This window comes from Malaclemys terrapin, chromosome 19, assembly GCF_027887155.1.
Source record: "Malaclemys terrapin pileata isolate rMalTer1 chromosome 19, rMalTer1.hap1, whole genome shotgun sequence".
NCBI classification, from domain to species: Eukaryota; Metazoa; Chordata; order Testudines; family Emydidae; genus Malaclemys; species Malaclemys terrapin.
Genome location: NC_071523.1, coordinates 4,574,226 through 4,597,128, shown reverse-complemented (window position 1 = coordinate 4,597,128; position 22,903 = coordinate 4,574,226). Strand labels below are relative to the sequence as shown.

The following is a 22,903-nucleotide window of genomic DNA, read 5'->3' as shown; positions in this document are numbered from 1 at the left end:
CTCCTTAGGCCTACTGGGGCAACACCACATAGTCATCTCCAGAGCTTCCTCAGAGCCACTTCCCCCACGAGCACACCATAAAATTAGCCCCCATGGGGGACTAGCCAAGCTGTGGGGTTTCCTATTTCCACAAATCTGGTGCTGTCCATTTCCGGGGGAATACATCTGGCAGAAGAGAACACTGCACCTTCCATCTGAGGATCTCAGAGTGCTTCAACGCAGTGATGAATTACAACAAACAAGCCCACACCCCGGTGTCTGGGAAGTATCATCATCTCCATTTTACAGACGGGGAATTAGAAGTTAAACAATTAGTCTGAGATCAGAGTCAGTGGCAGAACCCAAAGGCATGGCACCCAGTCAGTCCCCTGCTCTAGCCAGGTTTATGTTCACATTCTCTCTTTCCTAGTAATTGTACGGACCGTGTTCTGGGTTTGATTTCCAGGTCCAGGTTTCTCCTCTTGTGATGCAGCAGGAGGAGGGCAGAGCTTAGTGGTGCTAGAACAGGTAACGAGAAGAACTCTCCAGAACTCATCAGGAAGATGGGCAGGGATGTAAGGCTCTAGAAGCATTCCAGAGTAAGTGTCCGCATGGGGAGATATTCCAGAACAGCTATTCCAGGCCATTTCCCCCTGCAGACAAGCCTTGCTGGAAAAACTCGGACCACAAACTGCGTCTTAAAGGCAAACCGACAGAGCAGTTCCCTGCAGAGTCCCTGCTTTCCCCGGCTCTTTGGGAAGGTCAGCGTAACCTCTGGGGAAGAGCCTCCGCTCCCAAGAGAGCTCTGTTCCTCCCTGAGCAGCCTCCCTAGGGTGACCAGACAGCAAGTGTGAAAAATCGGGACGGGGGTGAGGGGTAATAGAAGCCTATACAAGAAAAAGACCCAAAAATCGGGACTGTCCCTATAAAATCGGGACATCTGGTCACCCTGCCCCCACCCCCATCGAAAAGGACCAAGCCCCTCCAGGAAAGTGGATCCTCCCCTCCCCCACCAGAGCGCACAGTGGGTGCGGGGGGCGACCTCGCCGGGGAACGCACTCACTATTCAGGGACATCTCCATCGCAGGCTTGGCTAGGGGCTGAACTTACAGGGGACATATGCCACCTAACTCATGTGTCTGCCCCTCCCCCAGCCCCTTTCCCATCGCCAGGAGCCCGAGCACTGTCCCAGAATTACAAGCAGAACAGGCTGGCACCTCCCGGGGCTCTGAGGCACTGAGCATGCTCAGTGTCGTTAATAGCCTGATGCTGTGCAGCTGTGATCCCCATCGCGGTGCTAATTGGATTCACAACACGCAGGGGTCAGCGAGAAACAGGAGGGAAAAGAATGCAGGAGGAGGAAAGAAAGGAGCAGCATTCTGCCTGCACAGACAAAGAGGGGCGCCCAGAGAATGGGACCCACATCGGCAGGGTCCAGCAGCACCAGAGCCCAAGAACCAGCACACACCGGGAGTCACGTAGCCAAAAACACACCCCACACAGATGGGACCATGCTAGGACAGGGCTAATATGTGCCCATGCACACGCACAGAGGACATAGCTAGTCCGCAGGGCACACCACTTCCTGTGCACAGCGAATGTTTTCCGTGTCCCGATGCCATTCACATCCAATGCCCTGGAATGAATCCCATTCTGGTATGTGGCTCCACAGAACAGCCTGAAGGCAAAGTGATAAAACCTGCCACAGTCCTCTGTGTCACAGGGGCACACAGCTGTACCCAGCAGCATCGTGGGTCCCTGGGCATGTCAGGAAGTTCACACCGACACAGGAGAAACGCTCACCCTTTCGTGGCGTTGTCCCTCCCTCAGGAGGGCAATGGGAGCTTCGTGCATGCAGACAATGCTCTGCATATGGCTCTCAAGGAAGCAACAGCAGCCACGTAGCCTGGCACAGCAACTCGTGTCTGTGTGGATCAGCCTATTAAGTGGAGCCATAATCCAGCCACGCAGCAACCACAACTGGCCGGTGTCTGGCTAAACCGCTAATCACTCACTCGGGGGGTTAAAGAACACGGTTCTGACACGAAACTCTGGGAGTGAGGCTTGTCCCGCGTGCAGCATCCCTCTCTGGAGAGCCCAGAGTATCGAGCCTCCGGGGACAGTCAAAGGAGAGTTCTTGCCTTTCTCTACAAACGCCTCGGAGAGCCATGGAAACAGCCTGTGGAGCGCAGGTGAAATCCTCGCCCTACAGAACTTGCGGGGAATGTCCCGTTGACTCCAATGGGGCAAGGAGTGTTACTGCAGTGGTGCTGGGCTGGGACCCAGTGTGCTGTATGTACAAGACACATCAGGCCTATACACCGAGACACACCACGCAAATCCAAAGGGGAGGCACAGCTCCTGCCATTGCAGGTCCATGGGCAGCTGCTTCTCACCTACCACCTGGCTTTAGCGTTTAGCCAGAAGCCTTTGCGAGCAGGCAGAGGGGCACCGCTATCAAAGGGAGCGCTTGATTTCAGAGTCTGGTACAAACAGACCTACCAGAGCGCACAACAATAGCCCTGCCTCTACCATCCCAGCACAGAGCCAGTGAACGAGAGAGGCAGAGACAGAGACTACAGTGCATGGGGTGGGGAGGGAGTACAGACAAAGGGACGGGGCATGGAGAAAAACCGCAGAGGCAGAGGGAAGGAGAAAGTGAGGAAGGAGGAGAAGCCAGGAGCTATGTCTCTGGAGGGAAGGCCTGGGGGAGGGGCGTTCGGCTGCAGCATGTTAATGGGACCCTGGCAAACACAAGGGAAAGAAGCAGGGAAGGGATTGTGTCTGGGCAGAGGACACGCGGGGCTACTCACTCAGTCTCCCCTGTGGGGCCCTGTGGCATTGGGTAGCAGGGCCCAGGGGAATGGAAATCTCTTAACCACACAGAATTGTTAACTGCTCCCAAATCCTTTTGTGCCATGGCTGCAAGCTTAGAAGAGCTTAAGCTGTTAGATGCATGAACTTCCTCCATAAATCTCTCCTGTGCGGTGCCTCAAGCAGGTTTGCATTGTATTACCCAGATGAAAAGCCCTGCAGAGAAAGCTTGCAACTTTCCCAGCTCTTTAGCAGCGTTTGGGGCCTTTTAATCACTCGGGATGCATCTTCCAAATGAAATGCATTAATAATACAGTTCAGGCAAGCGGAGTGCTCCACCTCTCCGGGCCGGGTGCCGTGCAGGCTGCCCGGCCATCTGATAGTACTTCACACTGAAGGCCGGCTTTTATATGCCTGTGTTTTGCTGTTGGAAAGAGGCCCAGACTTCCTCCCACCTCTGGAAACACGAGAAAACCTGCCAGCCACATGTACGGGTTAGTGCTCTGGGCCAGGCTGCTCAGGGATGGGGCAAGGCTAAGGAGGGAGTCGGGGGGGGGGGAGGGAGAGAGAGGAAAGGGAGGTCACAGCTCCCCAGAACCCTATAAGAGAAGCAGGTTGGGAACCAAAGGCCCTTTCACTGTGCCATCACCGATCCTGTCCCTCTCCCCTGCTGTGGGGGCTCAGCGATGGGGCTGTCAGGGCTGAGCTGTGCCCCACAGGGAGGGAGCCCCCCCCCAAAGGGCTCTCCCTGCAGCCTTTCCACAGCTCAGGTGTGGCTAAGCCCAGGGACAGCTGTGCTGCCCGGCTCTCTCAGCAGCGGGCTTTGGCAAACATGCCTGGAGGCTCCCACGTTCACAGACCCAGCGCCCCACAGCCCGGGGTGGGGGTGGCTGGCGAGCAGGCAGCACTCAGCACCCCACAGCAGGCCTGCTCCTGGGGCAGGCTACCGCCACAGGAAAGGCCTGCGAACTCTCCCAGGCCCTCTCTGCCTTGCACTGTGCCTGGGCGCCCGGCACTGGCAGGACAGGCTCTGCCCCAGGGATTCCTGGGAAAGGCTCTGGTGTGCTGTCATGCAGAAGAGAAGGGATCCCGTATCCCATATTCTCCACAGGGGCTCTGCCAGGGGAAGAGATCTGAGGCAGGGACACCAGGCAAACAGACTCCCAGGACATCTCAGCCGGACACACACAGCCCTTCCCCAAGAGGGGTCAGATCCCACTGACCCCAGCCACCGACTCTCCCTCCTTCTCTCCTCCAGCCCCCTTCTTTCAGGGGGCCATCCTCCTCCATCCTCCAGTTCCCATGAGGTCTCACAGCCCCCTCCACAGGGGGCCTACGCCTCTGCCTCCATCTTCACCACTGTACCCTGTATCCTTCCCTCCCAAACCCCCACATGGCACCCCACCCACCTCACACCCCTCCGTCCCTGACCCCCCCATGCCCTTTTCGTCCAGTGAGCCAGTTTAGAGACCAGGCCCGTCTCTGTAGACACAAGCAGTGCTGGGCCCCAGCTCCCATTGGTGTCTAGGCCAAATGTTACCCTGCCCACAGGCTACTCTGCTCAGCCCCATGGGGATGGGGCAGTCCTGGGTCTCGGACTCTGGTGGGGATGGTTATTATCCCTGCAAACGCACTCTCTCTCCATGGATGGCCCCTCTCCTGTTCCCATTCTCCCTGGACTTTCCAGGAGCCCAGCCAGCCGTGGGAATCCAAAGCTGGGCCGTCAGGCCTGGCACCTTCCCCAAACACCTTCCAGCTCCAACCCCTCCATCCCCCCGTCACTGAGTCCCACCAGGCTGCCTCTGCCAGCGTGGCACCCAAGGGTGCTCCCCCACTTGCTGTGGTGCAGGTCTTGAGCCAGCTGCCCCAAGAAGACTGGATTGCAGGCCACTGTGTTATTAACCAGCACGTGGAGTTCAGAGCCGCACACAGCCTGAGTCACAGCACCTCCCCCAGTCCTGCTGCTAGGAAAACAAAGAGAAGACACAGCCCGGCTCTCCCCCACCTCACTCGCCATCCCCCTCCTCTGTTCACTCACTTTCTAGACCACTTTCAAATTCCCTCCTCTCCTCTCAGCCCGGTCAGACTGGGCCACAGCCAGAGGCTGCCATACCAAGCTATAGGCTTCATGAGTCTCCCAGGCAAGTGGCGGAAGCCCGAGCACCTGACCGGCTAAGGTCACTGCACCAGGGTGCCGGCAGCACCGGCTGGCGAGAGCTGCTTGGGCCAGCACTGACATCGGGAACTGCAGCTCCGTCAAACCCGAAACATTTCCCGGAAGCCGGTCGATTCTCACACAATTCTTTAGGAGAGAAAGTCAAAAGGAAACATTCCAACTTTCTCCTTTCCATTGGATAGCAGCGAAACATTTCACTCTGATCAGGCCAAAATGTCTGGGTTTGATATCATCCGACTTTCCTTCATTTTGACTTTTATATTACATTGAAATATCACATTTCATCCTATTTCTGTTTCATTAGTTTAGTTAATAATACATAGAATGTATTATATTTAATAGGCTTGCATAATATAAAAGTCAAAATAAAAGGAATCAACTTGAAACGAAGCATTTCAATGGTTCTCAACAGAATGTTTTTAAATTTTCATTCCATGGGAAATTTTGTTTTTTTGTTTCGATTCAGATTGAAGATTTTTGTCAGAATTTCCCGAGAACAGACACAACAATGTCCAGGTGCTCTCTGGAGCAGGATGGACAGGACCTAGCACGGCTTTTCCATCTCTGTAGTATTATTTGTGTTACCAGTGCACATAGGAGCTCAACATGGTAGGAACTGTATAAACACAGTATGTGTCACTGCTTCCAGCAGCCAGTCCAGCTCTGTGCTCATCAGTCGCTTGGGAATCTCGTTAGCAACCCACCTCCTTACAAGAGAGAGGGCTGAGTGGTTCATCCTGGAGAACCTGCCCATTCTTCTGTCCTCAGAGCCCCTATGTCTGACCCTTGGAGGACACTGGTCCCCATGACCACTAGCACAGACCCCGAAACACCCAGAGCACGTTGGTCCCTGTGATCACAAGCACCTACCGTACTACACCTGGCATGCATGGCAGGCCATGTTCTGCTCCAAGCAGGACTCCCTCTGGGCTTCCTTCAGCCCCTACTCCCTGGACGTTCCTCCTTGGAAGGTCCATTTCCCAACACCTTTCACATCTACCGGGATCTCCCTCCGCTATCCCTCCCTCCTTGTCTGTCTGTCTGTCCTCGCTGAGACGCGGGGTTGTACAAATGCCTCTGAATCTGCCTGCATGTCCCCTTCAACCCTTCCATCGCCTCCTGGCTTCTGCCCACACTGTAGGCGCTCCAGCAGATCCCATCGTACCTGTCCAAGGCTGGCACAGAAAGCTTTACCCCGCTGTCCCACCCAAAGCCAGGGACCTGGGAGAAGTATAATGTCCTAGAGAGGCTGGCACAGCCTTGAGGTTTCAGGTCCCCTGCCCGGCCCCTACAAGATGTTGTGGTAGGGTACAGAGGCTGTAAACAGACACAAGGGATTGATGGAGAATTCCCCAGTGACGGCACTTCATTGGTATGTCCCAGGCCACCCTATACCGATGCCCCCCGCCCCATCCCCGCCATGCAAGTCCCAACACCAGGACATGTCAGGTGAGGCCGCGCTACAGGGCGGTCTGTGCTGTTGTGGAGCAACCTACAGACACGCTCAGGAGGCCGCTGTAAATCAGAGGTCCTGGCTGCACTGATCTCTGCCAAGGGCACCAGCCGCCTCTCTGACAGCCCCAAATCGCCAGGTGCCTGGGGCCCCTGAGACTCCCCCCAGTGCTCTGCTCTGGCCCTGCCCCACGCTTGCCTGGCCCCTGCACTGGGGCGTGTGGGGGCCTATGACCCAACACAGCGCCTGCCCCGGGGGCACTCCAGGGACTGGCCTTTCCTGTTCCAAGATGGAGGCTGATCACGCAGACCCAAAAGGACCCGTTCTGATCTCAGGCCAGTTCACCCTTTAGTTGTTGCAGCGATTCAGGGAGTTTAAGGCCTGCCTGCTGCCCCGCCCCTCCCCTCCCTTCCCGCTGGGAGAAGACGCAACCCACACTCCGCAGCGAGCGCATTAGGATGCGCCTTCCCCTTCACAAGCCCCTCCGCCATATCTATAATTGATCTCGGAGAAACTCCGTCCTGACACCGATTGCCAAGATGCTATCGGGGCTGTAATGGGATTTTTATATTTAGCTTGGACAAGGGACGGCTCTGTTGGCTGCAATGAAATGTTTCAATAACGGTGTCTGCCCAGGAGCCAACCCGAGCCCCCTGGCTGCGCTGGCTCTTTTCACAGGCTCGCCCGCTGTTCTTCCTCCCTCCCGTTATCTCAACCGCTTCCCCGGCTCGCTCTCCCCCACCATCCATCCTGCTCCGGGGCCTGGGAGTTCCCTTGTCAGTGTATTACACAGCTGCAAAACTTTACTTCTCTCTCCAACCACACTGCCACGTTCCCTTCCCACACCTCCACCCTGGCCTGGCGCTCAGCTGCGTCCTGTTAACACCCCAGCTACTCCCATCATCTCCAAGCCTGCCAGAGAGAAGCATTCCCTTTCCAGCAGCCTCGGAGCCGGCACTAGGGTGACCAGACGAGAGGAAGAAAATATTGGGACACATTGGGGGAAGGGGGTGTCTGCCGGCGGAGCAAAAAAAAAAGCCGAATGCTGCCGGCGGAGGAAGGAAAAGAAAAGAAAAGAAAAAAAAGCCGAGTGCTACCGGTGGAGCGAAATATCGGGACAAACACCTAAATATCGGGATGTCTGGTCACCCTAGCCGGCACCGTGGTGGCTGACCCTGGGACATGTCTACACTACAGCCACATCAGCGGCACAGCTATGGCGCTGCTGCGGTGCCGCTGGAGCACAGACACTTCCTACATCAGCAGGAACGGGGGGGTTCCATTGATGTAGGTAATCTACCTCCCCGAGAGGCAGTACCTACGTTGATAGAAGAATCCTTCTGTTGACCTAGCCACATCTACACCGAGGTTTAGGTCGACCCAACTACAGCACGTAGCTAGGTTGATCTAATTTTTGAGTGTAGAGCAGGCCTGAAGGTGGGTAGGAGAGAGCAAGGACATGGCCGTGCAGAAGGAGGAGAGAAAAGCCTCATTGCTCCAGGTGCACAGACAGTATCACAGAGACGTTGTGCCCCAGTCACTGTGCCCGGCAGAACCTTCGTGCTGGCACAGCCAGTACAAACGGGCTATATGGCAGCTGCATGGCCCTGAGGGCACCTTCTGCAGGAACATCCCTGTACCTGGTCCCCCTGCACGGGGCACTGTGGGGTGGGCAAAGAGCAGGCAGGAGGGGACAGGCCAGAAAGTTATGACATCCTAGAGATTCTACAGACACTACAATGGCCCACAGATGGCTGCCCTACCCTGCACCAGGACTGAAATGAGCCCCGGAGCAGGGGGCATAATTGCCTCTCCTCTGGCTTAGGCTGGACTGAATTCTCCTGACCGCCCCTTTTCTAACAGGACTATTGGTCTCCGGGCCCTGCTCCATTGGTAAGTCACCGTGTCCCTTTGGCACAGCCCTGGGACCAATTTCTTTCATAGTGCCAGCTAGCTTTAGTGAGTCAGACGTTCATAGATTCCCAGGCCAGAAGGGACCACTGTGATCATCTATAACACCGGCCAGAGACCTGCCTCAAAGTAATTCCTAGAGCAGATCTGTGAGAAAAACATCCACTCTTCATTTTCAAGTGATGGAAAATCTACCACAGCCCCTGATAAATTGTTCCAATAGCTAATTGCCCTCACTGTCAAAAATCTACGCTAGGAGGGTGGTGAAGCACTGGAATGGGTTCCCTAGGGAGGTGGGAGAATCTCCATCCTTAGAGGTTTTTAAGGCCCAGCTTGACAAAGCCCTGGCTGGGATGATTTAGTTGGGGTTGGTCCTGCTTTGAGCAGGGGGTTGGACTAGATGACCTCCTAAGGTCCCTTCCAACCCCAATCTTCTATGATGATTCTATGATACGCCTTATTTCCAGTCTGAATTTGTCTAGTTTCAAACTTCCAGTCATTGGATCATGTCAGACCTTCCTCTGCAAGACTGAGGAGCCCAGTATTAAATATTTGTTCCCCAGGTAGCTACTTATAGACTGTGATCAAGTCACCCCTTAACATTATTTTTGTTAAGCTAAATAGATTGAGCTCCTTGAGTCTATCAGGATGAGGCAGGTTTTCTAATCCTTTAATTATTCTCTTGCCTCTCCTCTGAACCCTCTTCAGTTTATCCTCATCCTTCTTCAACTGAGGACACCAGAACTGGGCACAGGATTCCTGCAGTGGTCGCAGCTGTGCCATGTACGGAGGTGAAATAACCTCTCTGCTCCTACTCGAGATTCTCCTGTTTATACATCCCCGGGATCCCATTAGCCCTTTTGGCCACAGTGTCACACCGGGCGCTTGTGTTCGGCTGATTATCCACCACCTGCAAAAGCTTTTTCAGAGACACTGCTGCCCTTGCTAGAGTCCCTCAGCGCGTATGTACAGCCTACCCACTTTGTTCCTAGATGTAACATTCACACTAGCGTCAGGCTAATTTACCAAGCGATCCAGATCACTCTGAATCAGTGACCTGTCCTCTTCGGTATGTAACACACACACACCCCTTCCAATTTTTGTGTCATCTGCAGACTATCAGTGATGATTTTGTTTTCTTCCAGACCCCTGATAAAAATGTTAAGTAATGTAGGATTAAGAACCGATCCCCAGGGATCCCACGAGAAACCCACCTGTTCAATGACGATTCACCACTGACAATCACATTTTGAGACCAATCAGTTAGCCAGCTTTTAACCCCTTTAATGTACGCCAAGATACTCTTCTCTCTCTCTAGTTTTTAAATCAAAATGTCACGCGGTACCAAGTCAAACACCTCACAGAAGCCTAAGTCTATTACGTCAACACTGTCCCCTTTACTCCCTGGCTGGGCTGCAGGCAGCACTCTGGAGGGGCTGGTGGAAACAGACATGGGAGCACCCAGCGGGGTGACCCTCCATGGTTCCACCTGGTCACCAAAGCAATCGGCTGGAGGTTGGCACAGTACAATGACTCTGCACTCTTCCCCTGTACATCTGCTCCTCCCCCAAAGCCCCTCACCCTGCCCTGTAGCTGCCCACCCAGCTCCACGCACAACTCTGCGGATGCCTCAGTCCTCAGCTGCAGACAAAAGGGGGGTTCTGCACCGAGGACCAGGACGTAGAACGTTCCCATTAACTGATGATTTAATCCAGACATGCCCACAGTGATTAACCAGAGAACCAGCCCGCAGATCTTTGGGCCCTTCAATGACCGCAGCCGACAGAGAACGGAAAAAACGTGACTCACACTTAATCTGTTACAGCAGAAAAACCACCAGATCCGAATCCCTGACGCCTCCAGCCAGGTATCACAGCACACCCACCCCTACCTGCAGCACATGACTCGGTTCCTTTAGACGGAGCTGTGAACAGCAAGACACCGGGCTCTGTCTGACCACTGGGAAGACCAAAGTGACCCCCTGAGCCCATTTCTGGGCCCTTCCTGCCACCCCCCAGGACTGTGGAGGGCAGAGGGCAGAGCTACTCCAGCCAGAACCCTCAGCAAAGCCCAATGGAAATCATGCTGATTCAGCTGTATTCCAGTCGCAGTGCAGCCCCTCTCCAGTGCCCGGCAGAAGGGCTAATCATGGAGTTCTCGGGGATGAACAAAGTGCCAGTGGAGAGCGAGGGAGGGTCATGCTAGCTGGGATCTTGAGGGAGAGTTCTCCTCGCTGCTGAGCAGTGAATGGGACTGGCAGACCTTGACTTTCTGTGCCTGCAGGAGGCTCTGGTCCTGGTGGTCTCTCCTGTGCTTGTATCTCTCTGGTTCGCCCAGGGCCTGCCTATCTGCTGAGGCAATTGCAAGTGAAACTTGATCTCCAAGAAGCAGCAGCTAAGATGGGAGCTGGCACGAGTGTGAGTGGGCCTGAAGAGATGGGAGGAGGGGGGCAGTGGAACTGGGGGAGGAGGCTGGAAGGCCAGACAAGTTGCGGGGGAGCAAGTGAAAGTTATTCATTCCTGGGAGACCCTCTTCTGCTGCTCTCCCCTCCCTGCCACAGTAAGAGACCCGATTGCAGCCACTCCTAGCAGTACCTCGGTTAGACATTGCTCCCTAATTTGGACGTCCTGTTACAGTCTAAAAATAATCCCTTTGGATCACAATTCTCCCTAAGAATGGACTCCCCTTCGGACCTTGCTGGTGCAGGGAGGGACTCTGCCCACCTACCCTTTCGCCACCTGTTCTGATTGGCTAGCGCAATCCTGCCCTGCAAAGCTAAGGGCTGCTGGCATCCTTGAGGTGCCGAAATCAGGCAGTGCTGGGACCCCCTAGCCAGTCGGGGGCGAGCCTTCCACTTGGCATTTCCCAGGTGAAGTGCAGATCGGCTGGGAGATCAGCGTGCATGGTGGGCACTGAACATGGAACACGACCTGTCTGTGTGTGCTCGGGAGTGCAAGGGTGGGTCAGCCTGGCCACGGTACACACCAGCGGGCACCCAGACCCGGGCACAAATGGGCAGACTGGCTCCGAAAGACAGGAGCGCACATGTATGAGCAGAAGCTTGGCTAGAAGGAGCATGCGTTCACGGTGCCCCCAGGCACACGGACAGGCTGTCCAAGCAGGCTATGAACAGGAACCATAGTGATGGGAAATCAGCAAACGACAGAGAGAGGCGTAGGCAGATCAGCCAGCCAGATCCATGTTTAGAACCAATGGCAGCTCTCAGAGATCATGAAGAGCCTGCAGAATGAATAGAAGGGACTGGATCGTGCTGCCCAGTGCAGGCAAAGCTCCCCGTGGGAAGAACGACGGGGCAGTGACTAGCCGCACACACACACTGCTGCAGCCCTCACAGCAAGGCCCATCTGTTGACCTAGGCAGAGTGTGCTCCCTCGGGCCTTTGTTTGGGCGGGTCTCCTATTGTTCCCCTCCGGGCTGCGGAGGGCACGGTCAGGTTGACAGAGCTGCAGATTAAAGCTACGAATCCTAATTCCTCACCCTGAGCAATGCCCACAGAGCCCAGGTTCCCCCGCCCGGCTCCAGTGCCAGGAACCGGGGCCCACAATATCTCCTCCAAATCCTAGTCACCGAGAGTTTGCCAAAGAGTCACTGCCTGGCAGGCAGGTGCTGGGAATGGCTGATGCAGCAACGGAGCAGGAAACTGGGGAGGGAGCAGCCAAGGGATACGGGGTGCCCTCAGACTTCCTGCCACTGCAGGGACAGGACAAAGCCACTGCGCAGGGTGGGTTTGCTAACCGCATGTGAAAGAATCTGTGCCAGCCAACCTCCCTCTGCCTGCAGGAGAAGCAGCATTCTGAGGCATCTCCAAGAGCCGGGGGCTGTGCCCTCTGTGCCCTGGCCGAATACAATCACAGGTTCCCACGCTAAGGACGCAGCAGCCTAACAAAAGCAAAGAGAAATGGTTACCTCTGCAGACGGTCCCGTTCTCCACCGATTCGTAGCCAGCCTTGCACATGCACCGTCCAATGGGCACCAGCCACTCCCCGTCCCCATTGCAGTACAGCTTGATGGGGACATCCACCTCCTCTGCGTTGGTAATGCACGACCCCCTGGCCGCCACCAGCGAAGTGCTCTCTGCTCCCGAGAGCGTCTCCTGAAACACGGCCCCGTTCTGGATCACTCGGGGGCACTTGCGGTAGAAGACCCGGACAGCGATTAAGGACATGCAGCCCCCATAGTCCTGGAACGCCAGATAGAATCCGTTCTTAGAGACCGGCCCGAAGCTGCGCACCTCGGTGTTGATCTTCATCACGCGGCCACCCAGGTCCACCTGGGAGAAGCTCTCATCAGCCGCAATGGTGTCCACCTTTGCCCAGGGGTTCTCCATCCAGTTGGGAAAAGTCTTGGTGGCAGAGTCAAAGTCAGATTCGAAGTAGTAGAGATTGAAGGTCTCCTTGCAGGAGCCGGGAACGTTTGGGATGCTGCTGCAGTCCCGGACGGAAAATTTCATCTCCACGTGGATGCGGTGAGCTCCTCTCCTCCGTATGTACTTGGTCCGCAGCCAGTTGTTCTGATTGGACTCAAAGACGTTACACACCTGGTACGTCCGGATCGTGTTCATGTTCTCGTCGTATCCGCTCACCTCTTCCCACTGCAGATGGGACACAAAGAGTCAGTGGGCTGCATTGCATTTACATTCACTGGCAGTCAGCTTGGGCCCTGGTGGGGGCACAGCTCTGCCTCCCCCCCCATCCCCTGACAGACAAAGGCTCAGTCTGCCTCGGGGAGGGGGGGAGGGGAGAGAGAAGCCAGCTTCAATGTGGGGTCAGCTGCATCGGTACAAACTGCACTGCAGCAGGGTCAATTGTGTCTACACTAGGGCTCTGCCTCCGGGCTCCCTGAGCCAGGGCACACGCCTCAAACACTTCATGCTCATCTAATGCTCCACGCAGGCCGCTGCTGGGAATAGCTGATGCAGCGAAGGAGGGAGCAGCCGAAGGATACATGGTGGTGCACTACCCTGCCACTGCCGGGCCAGGACAAAGCCACCACACAGGCCAGGGGCTCTATTCTCCCGGGTGGTTACTTGGTTTCCACTCGCGTTAGTGGGAGATACGTGCACTGACTGGCAGAGGAGACTCTCCAAGGGTCATTAAAGTACCTACATGTGTCTAGCACAGCCTAGGTTCTGGTGGAAGGGCTCTCCCCTCGCGGCCCATTCCACTGTCACAGGGGAAAGGGTTACTTGAGATTTTAAAAAGTAAATCGCAAAGAAACCCATGAAGGGCCAGAGTCTCCATCACCCTCCCCCGGAGCCGTCACTCACAGCTGGGCAAAGGGAGTGAATGGCAGCGGTTCACCATTGCACTGGTACAACTGACGGCCCGAAGAAGGGCAATGGAGTCAGACTCCCGGGGTGAAATCCTGGCTCCACGGCAGTGAATGGCAAAACTCCCATTGTGCCTTTCAACGCTCCTTTACGAGGGAGGCAGAGGTCTCGGGAATTTACTGGGCGTTTCCATATTTTTTCTCCAAGTAAAATGCCGTCTCAGCCCTGCATCTCCCTGTCTGTGCTGGGGGGCCTGGTGAATAACCTCATCCGGAGCTCTGCCTCCTGTCCCCACCCCGAGATGGGACGATGCGGAGTTGTAGGGGCCAACCCCGCTCTGCATGGTCCAGAGACAAAACTGGGGCTGTAACATCATCGTCTACTTTCCTTTTCTGACGCTGAGTGCGAGAACGTGCCTGCGCTGCGCCAGGTACTGCAGCAGCAGGAACCGTGCAGCCCAAAGGCCTCTGTTCCACACAGAGCAGACCCCACGGGGGCAGCGCAAGCTCCCACTCTGCCCACAAGCTTGGCCTGAAGCCTGGGGTCGACCGTGGAATTCGGGCCCTGGGACCCATTGCTTCCATGAAAGGTTCCGTTAGTGCCACGTGGGACCGCTCCTCATAGAACGGGGATGCCAGGAACTAGCCTGAGATCTGTCGGCTCATTTTACACAAGGCATCAGACTGGGCTGGACTCAACCAGCAGCCAAGACATGAGACCCTCCAGAGCCCCTGACTGATCCCTGGCCCAACAGGGCAGCCAATAGGAGCAGCATGTGATGGCTGCGCTCTTGGCCAGCACACAACTAGAGAGCCAAGCTTCCTGGCTCGGGCGGTCACAGACTCCTGTCCTCGGGGGACTCCCCGAGGGGACCCTGGAAGACACCCCCCAGCGGGTTACAAGGACACGTTTTTGGAGGGCCCGGGCCCCCAGGAGGTGGGCTCTGCTAAAGGAAGGAGCTGCCCCGCCAGCCCCTCTTTGCCATTAGCGTATCGGTGCAGTATTTCCTTCTCGCTCGCACCCTGCTCTGCCAGGAAAGGCAGCCTGAGCCTTTGCAGGATCTACCCAGAGTGGGGCAGGGGGCACCTTGCACCCCATTACACCCCAGCCTTCCCCGCACAACTCTGGGTGGGCGAGAGCAGGCCTCCACCCCACTCTGCCGAGACAAGAACTCGTGAGCCTCGCAGAGCGCGTCCCATTCCTGACGAGGAGAGGGGGCCGCCCTGCTCACCTCCAAGGGGCACGGCCAGCCGGGCCAGGCCTTTGTTTGCTGTAGCTTCGCTCTCCGCTGACTGGGAGATCATCATCTGGGAAGCTGAAACAGATCCCACCCCGCCCCACGCCCGCCATCCACCTGCCCCCCACCTGGGCTTTGGCCTTGTCAGGATGGTGAACCTCCCTCACTCTCCCCTTCCAAGCTGCCCTGCCCCAGCGCTAGCATTCCTGGGGCGCTTGCACGGCTCCCCGGGACGTGCTGCTCCCGCTGCACCCGAGGAAAGCTCTGGGCTAGGCAGTGTAGGTCCAACCCAGACAGGGACTAGCGTTTTGACTTCTCAGTGCCAGGCTGGGCAGGGTTCACACACATCGCTCAGGGCATTCGCCACCCAGATTTGACCCGTGTTAAGGTGCTGAAGGAGAACGATTCACTCCAAGCTACTTGTCAGGGCTCCTTTCACTGCCTGAAATGGAGCAGAAACCCCACTTAACCACTTAGCCCCTGGGCTGAGGCCTGGCCTCTGCCTTGTCTGCAGGGAGCTGCTCTGGTTTGTGACCAGGGTTTGCTGCCCAGAACCCTGCTCTGTTCCCAGAAGATGGAAGGGGTGTGTGTGTGCCTGGCATTCTGGGGGCTGTGTGGTGGGGCTGCGGCAGGGACGTGAATCCCATCTGCGAGCAGGTCACGTCTTTCCCAGGGATCCTCTCCAGCAGAGGCCCGTTAACGGCCCAGCCTCGCAGTAAAGTAACACGAAGCCTTTCGCAGATACTCCCACTGGTCCTACCGTGGTTACAAATGGGGCAGACACTCCACGGGAACCTGCTCCCTCAGGAGTTCCTAACTTGGAGGTAAAATCCTTTTCCAGGCTGAAGCTTGGCCGAGAGGCCAGGGACATCCGCACTGGTGGAAGGGGCTGATTAGCAGCCCAAGAAATGGAAAGTGTCCAGTTGGCTGCCGAGCAGCAGCAGCATGAGCAGTGGGGCAGCCAAGCTTCCCCACGCTGCCCCCACTGCGAGCACGTGGCTGAGGCCGAGGGGTCCCTCGGAGAGGAGCGGGGAGCTCAGTCACTCCTCGGCCTCTGTTCTGAGACTGCCAGCAAGGAAGGGAGTCAGGGCCCCTGCGGTGGCAGGGCCTGTGCAGAGGGCACTAAGCCCTTGCCCAGCAGCGCCCAAACTTCTCCTCTCGCCCTCCCCCCCACAGTAATGGCATGCATCCATCCCCCCCGCCCCCCGGCTGGGAGCAGAGTTGCAGCCGGCTGGGGACAGAGCCGCGTCCAGGAGCAGGGGCAGGGACCGAGAACGGGGGCCGGCAGATGAGCCGTGGCCAGAGGCCGGGAGCGGAGCAGGGGCTACAGCTGCGGCTGAGGGCAGGGCCGGAGTGGTGCAGGGCACAGAGCGGGACTGGGTGGTGCTCCCGCCCTGCCCCCCCCCCCGCGGGGGCTGACATGAGTCCCACCATGCGCCCCACTGCCCTGACTGAGAGCCACAAACTCACCTCACATCAGACATGGAACGAACCTACAGGGAAAACAACCTCTCTAGACATTTGGCATGTGTGACCGGGAGGGTCCCTCTTGTTTTATGGCTGCTTCCTACCCCTCTCCCCTAATCTCCCCACCTCTCATGCCCCCCACCTAAACCCACCAAGCTCATCTAGACAGGCAGCTCTTTGAGCCGAGGACCCTGTTGGTATTCTACATTCATACAGCTCCTGGCTCCATGAGAGCCTGGGCCAGGACTGTCCTCAGCATGACGGTAACAAATAAATTACAGCAATACCCCGAGCGAGACTGACTGCCCACCGACCTCACCGCCCTGTGCCCCTGCTCCCTCTTTCCACGGCCCTCCACGTCAGTCTGGGTGACACGCTACACTGACACACATAAAAACAGTTCCTCGATGTTCTTTGTCCCTAGTTTTCAAGGCCACGGGGGCAGATTGTCAAGACTTTCTGTGCCCAGCAGGTTCCACGGGATGTTCTCAAGGGGAGAGACTGGCTGCTGGAACTCTGACCCCAACTGCCAGCAGAGCCGGCTGGTTTGACGAGCACCCCAGCACCTCCCAGCTCACTCCAGGGGCTGTGAGAGGAGACCCAGGACCCAGGTAACACCCAGGAAATACACATGCACTCCCTGGGGCTGGGAAGGGCTCCTAGTGACTGACTTGATCCATCGCTCAGGGCACGGGTGCAGGGCTAACAACGTGCTTTCTAGAGCTCCCCCAAGGGGCTGGGACCTGCTCCCTGCCTTGGTGGTGGAGCTGACACCACGGCCTCCCTATGCAGACATATTTGGGATGTTTCCCCTGCTATTTCCCTGGGCTTTCCCTGTTGCAGGCTCATCCCCGTGCTGCGGTGCCGTCCTGGTGACTAATGGCAATAGCTGAGCCTGTCTGCTGCGGAAGGTCTCCTGGCCGACCTGAAGGCCATTATTACATCTCCCATAGCTGCCTCTTCTCCAGACTGACCCTGCCCAGTCCCTGAGCCTTCCACACCTGGCAGGGTTGGTTTGCCAACCTCTCCAAGCTCTCTCCAGCCTCTGGTTCCCAATGCTGCAGTGGAGGCCTGGCTCTCAGCTCCGTGCCATGTGGGGCGCTGGGAAAGGCACTGATCTGACACAGTTGAGCACCACAGACAATGTTCTCCAGGCTGTGCGGGTGGCCTCCCTGTGGGGGCTCCCGCTCCCCCACAGAGCCCAGTACGGCCAGAGAGGGCAAAAGAAAGGTTCTCTTTGCCCTGGATGTGGCAAAACTCAGCCCCGGTGCTGACTGTCCACGCTGCTGCTGAACATGCAATCAATGGAGCCCAGGTGGAAGGCAAGCGAGTCTCCTTTCCACAGAGCGAATGGACACGCCCCAAATCCACGTGCTTGCCAAATAAAGCCCTTTGCCCCTCTTCTGCTCCTGGCAGCCTCCCACACCAGGCGGCAGGGCAGTGCGGCTGGGGCGGGAGCCGAGGTGCCGAGAGGGGACACGCCTTTCCCCAGTCTGTGGCGGTGCTGCAGATAGAACACACGTCGCCCCACCTTGCACCACACCAGCATGCTCCCTGCTGTCAGCGCCAGGACCTTCCGCACTGCAGCAGGGGAATTTAGTCTGGGCGTGGCAGGGTTTCTGGCCCTCAGCACAGCCACAGGAGCTGGGATGGTTAAGTAACAACCATCTCAGGCCTGGATCTTCTCCCGAGTCACAGCCCAGTGCTTTCCTGACTGCCTGTCACAAGCCTCTGCACTGAGCTGAATGGTTCCAATTGAGGCTTTTGGTCCAGCTGAGAAACCATGTGCCAGTCTTTGGCAGGGCTAGACACGCCAGCCGGGGAGTCCCCTTACACTGCTTGGGGGTGAGCACGCAGGAGCAGCTGGGAATATGAGCCTTAGTCGTAGCTCTCCTCCAAAGTGCTCTGCCATGACAGCTGAGCCAACAGCCAACATGGGGGTGTTGGAGTTTGCTGCTGCTACAGGACAGGAAACTTCTCCTTCCCCAAGCCAGGGGAGATGGACGAGGGACCTATGCTCCGGCCTGGTGTCTGTGGTGAGCCCTGGGGCGGGTGCACAGCTTCTGCACTTGCCCTGCAGACACAGCCTGGCCTCCGTGTGCCTGTCACACTTCTCCTGGAGCCTGCCAGCTCAGCCCCACAGACCCAACGGAATAGAGTCTCACAGCGCGCACACACTCACCAAACTCGGCTTTGTCTGCGCAGCCCAGAATCCAGGGCCCTCCGCTACGAACACCTCGCCCCAGCCCCGGAGAGTCAGCTGCAGTGAGCATGGGCTGCTCCCTGCTGCCAGGCAGGGACAAGGGAACACGGTGCTCAAACCCCGCAGGCCCACCCGCGCCGCCGTATTTCTCTTCATTTCTTCAAATGGATCTTTGTGTTATGGGAGAGCACAGAACAGACCCAGCGCTTCTCTGGTGTGCTTCACAACCGCCAGGCCAGGCCCGAGGCCCGAGTCACGCCCCCCCAGGAAGTTGGATGGAGTTTGTCTGAGTAAGGCCCCCGGGATCTGGCTCACGGTGAGAGTGGTCTGGTTGTAGCGAAGTGTAGGGAGAGTCCAAATTACCTCACTGAACTTCCTCGGACTGCGCTCCACTTAGAGCCCCAAGTGCCCAGGCCGTTATTGAGTGTTACTCAGTACTTCCTCCAGTAAGCTCCCATTGCTGCGAGCGGACAGGGCGTCACCACTGGCAGATCTGACCCACAGCGACTGGCTTCCTCGGTGCTAATTCCCTGGGACCGCAGCACTTCTTGCCAGGAGGAGATGCCACTACCCCTTATGGCGAGGGGAAAGGCGGGACCCCTCTGCCACGCTACTTCCAGGAGCTGAGCTGCTCCCCGACCAGACAGAGAAGCCAGGCCAGCTTCACTTGCTAATCTCAGCCAGTTCACGACGGGCGCTGGGCCCGCAGCGGGCACGTTTGGGTTCAGCGTTCCTGGCCTTTTCCAACCCGCATAACTGACATTTCTCACATTTTGACAATTAAGAAAAAAAAAATATATCTGGGAAATTTTGTGATGAAGCATTTGCTGAATCTCCCACCCCCCTCCGAGCGTTCCAGCGACTATGGCGAGTGGGCTACAGCTTCAAAAGCACCTGACTGCCGTTTTCAAAAGGGACTTAACCCCGGAGGCGTTCCGATTGACAGCCAATGAGAATTCGGCTCCTAATCACACAGATGCTTTTTAAAATGTTACCCCACATCAAACATTTTCAAAATCTCAGAATTCAGGAATGGGGGAGGGGGGGTTTGACGTCTGCTTGTTTTGGTTTTGGCCCTGGCCCTATTTCGGTGAATCACTTTTTGTAAACAGTAACATCTGGGATTACTTATCAGCCCCAATCTGGGTCCTACACCACTGGTCCCTTAAATCCCCTGGATGCAGGGCCCACGTCCCGAGGAGAACAGAACTCACCCCTGAGGGAGGATGCACTGTCCAGCCCAGCTCTGCCGTCGCCGTGGTGGAGTCCATTAGCGTTTCTGCGGGGAGATTACAAAAAAGAGCCGTCAAGGGGAGGCAAAGTCCGAGTGAGCAGCACAGCAGAGCCATTCACCCACCCCAGGAAGGCCTCCAAGCACGGCTCAGGGCAGGAGCCTGAACAAGCAGATTGGTGCAGAAACCAGCTCTGAGCCTGGGCAGCGAGCAGCCTCTGCCCCAGGTTAACATCTTGTCTCTTCTCATACCACTGATGACCCCCTCCAGAGCGCGGTTCCGCCTGCTCTCCACAAGGAGGGGGGCCCATGCTCAGCTAGGGCGCGATCCACGGAGAGCCTGCCCTTTGCCTCCAGTGGGCACTGGATCCGGCCCTTGGCGCCAAGTCCAGCCCCAGCTCCGCTCGTGCACTGGGGATCTCCCTCCGGACCACGGGCTGGGGAGAATTCTCCAGTCCCTCCCGCAGGCTCATAACGGGCTGATCCACGGAGGGGCAGACAGAGGCCACTCAAGACAATCTGGCGCGTTAGGGTGCTGCACCCCTCCGCCTAGCCTAGGGCAGCTGGTCATGACGGAGCGGGAGCCAGGCCAAATTAGAGTGAGTGGTGTTGTGACCTGGCACCCAGGGTCGCAATACCACACAGATTTGGCCTAGCCGCTCTCTGGCATGACAGAGGGGCAGCCGGGCCAAATCTGCAGCCCATGGCAGCTGCCTAGTCTACCTAAGGCGAGAGCAGCCCCTGGTGGTAGCTCCCCCTGCCCCACCCCTTCCCTGGTCTGCCTTGCCCCAAGCAGGAGCTAAGCTCCATGTAGGAAGCGCTGAAGCAGCTGGGTTCAGCCGTGTTATCGTGCTGCCAATCCCGCCCGTCTGCGTAGAGGAACCCATCCACTCTGCGCTGGGGGTCGGCATTTAACCCTACGTGCCACATGTGCACAAGCAGCGGCAGCCGTCTGAGCCGTCGTGGTGCTCAGGCTCGGCCTCGGAGAGCCCTGGCATTGGTCCATCTCTGAGCATGGCCCTGCCCACCTTGCTTCACCCACAATCTGTACCTACAGGGGGCTGCAGCCCAACCGTTTCACACCGTCCACGGGTGAAGTCCGCTCTAGAACCCTCTAGGGTCTAGAACCCTAATGAAATACGTGGCAGCCGCTCGGAAACGGCAGTTCAGGAACTGCAGCCCAGCGAGCGGTAACAGAGGCTCCTCTGCTTAGAGAGCTGAAGAATACAACATTTTGCCACCACTTTGCATGGTAAGAATCATGGTCAGCAGCGCGGCCAAAAAGCACCGTGTATTGCACAGGGAAAAACCCTGATTTAAGGATTTAAACGACATTAAACTTTAAACTAACATTAAGGCTGATTTTCCAGCCAACGTGGGTCCAAAGGCTTTAGGTCAGATGATGTTTCAGCCAGTCAGGACTGAGAATAAAATAGACAATGTTTTATAGACAGTGCAGGTTGCAATGGTGACCGTTCAGGCTGCCAGATACTTTCCATTATAAGATCCTTCTTTCAATTTCTTATACATTTGCCAAAATGTAACCATTCCGTCTGAAATTTTCCTTGCCAGGTGTCTGCCTCAGGTGGAGATGTTCTGGAAAGTTTCAGATAAAATGGTCCAGCCTTTTCTCTGAACAAAATTAGGAAAAATGTGTCGTTTTCCCCGTGTTAACAATAGCCACACCAAGCATGGGGGTGGGTACTGCTGCAGCACTTTCACAGTGCCCCGCCGGGCTGCAGAGGGGGGGAGCTGGAAACTGAAGACCCCCACATCCCCCTCCAGGTTCTCCCACACCCTGCACTCTGCCACACAGAGCCACGCTCACGCAAGGTCAGTCTCATGCCTGGGCCCCCCGCCCCCATCCACCGCAAAGGGCTGAGCGTGGCAACAGCAGGGAGGGCTGGATTTGGGGCTGCTGAGGGGGGACACAGGTCACAGGGGTTTTACCATCTCAGCCTTTCATCCAGGGATTGATTTATTTTTAAACACAGAATCCCTTTGATTGTTGCTTCTTCGTGTTTAGGAACAGGCCAGGCCCTGGTACGCTTGGCCGCCTGTGCGATGGAGCCACACAGCACGGGCTCTGTTAACCCGCCCACAGCGCACAACGTGGGACGGGGAGACCCAAAGGCAAGAGCAGGGGACGGGCTGGCAGTGCAAACCCTGCCAGGTGTGCTGGGCACCTTCCGACACAGTGGTCCTGGTGGGGAAGACAGAGGAATCAGAGGCTGGGACCCTGGAGGGGCCCCGCTGGAGAGATGCTCCTGGTTAGCAGTGTGGAAATACTCCCTCCAGGCAGCCTCCTGAGGACAAATGCCGTCAGACCCAGGGAGGCTGAGTGGGGGCGACACAGCAAGGGCCCAGGCCCACAGAGCTAGGCTAACTGGTCTGCACTGGGGGACCCAGATACCACGCTCCTGCCACTTGCCTCTGGAAGCGTTACCAGATGAGCATGCCACATACCATAGGCACCGACTCCATGGGGGTTCCGGGGCTGGAGCACCCACAGAAAAAAATCATGGGTGCTCAGTACCCACCAGCCACAGCTGTTTGGCAATTTGGGGGAGGACAGAGAGCAACGAGCGGAGGCTTCACGGGGGGCGGAATGGGGGCAGGAAGAGGCAGGGCAAGTGTTGGCCCTCGGGGGAGCGGGTGGAGTGGGGGCGGGGCCTCGGGCGTACCCCCGTGGGGAAAAGTAAAATGCAGGGCCTATGCCACATACACAATATAATCTTATACTTCAAGTGCTGTTCTTGTCCATTTCTCCTTAATACTTTTCATAGGCGAGAGCTAGCAATCCTCACACACCACTGTATTAGCGCTGACAAGATACCTTACAATACTGGCAATGTAACTGCATCTAGTCACCCCAACGTATAAGCAGGACTTAAAAACCCACGATGAGATAGGTTCCTGATGAGACAGTACTGACAATGACTTCTCCTTTGGAGGAGTCCTCTCATTAGCATAGATATGAGTCGCTGTGTTTGCTCTTGGCCTGTGTGCGTAGGGTTTACGTTGTCTTTCTGTGTTGTGCTCGACTTTCATGCTAAAATGTATTGGAAAAAATATTTTAACTGTTATTTCTAAACAAATTTCCTCCAACTTCAAAGCCCACACGGAAGGCTGGGTTCGGGGA

At 56.7% G+C, this 22,903-nt stretch overlaps 1 protein-coding gene across 4 annotated transcripts in view; it reads right to left on the bottom strand.

Annotated features, from left to right (window-relative positions):
• Positions 1-22,903, bottom strand: part of EPHB2 (EPH receptor B2) — a 241,178-nt gene that overhangs the window by 136,357 nt on the left and 81,918 nt on the right. For all 4 annotated transcript variants that reach the window (XM_054009140.1, XM_054009139.1, XM_054009142.1 and 1 more), the window contains exons 2-3: positions 19,745-19,809; positions 12,261-12,945 (exon numbers count right to left, since the gene is read on the bottom strand). In XM_054009140.1, coding sequence (XP_053865115.1) covers positions 12,261-12,945; positions 19,745-19,809 — 750 coding nt within the window. The remainder of the gene's footprint in view (positions 1-12,260; positions 12,946-19,744; positions 19,810-22,903) is intronic.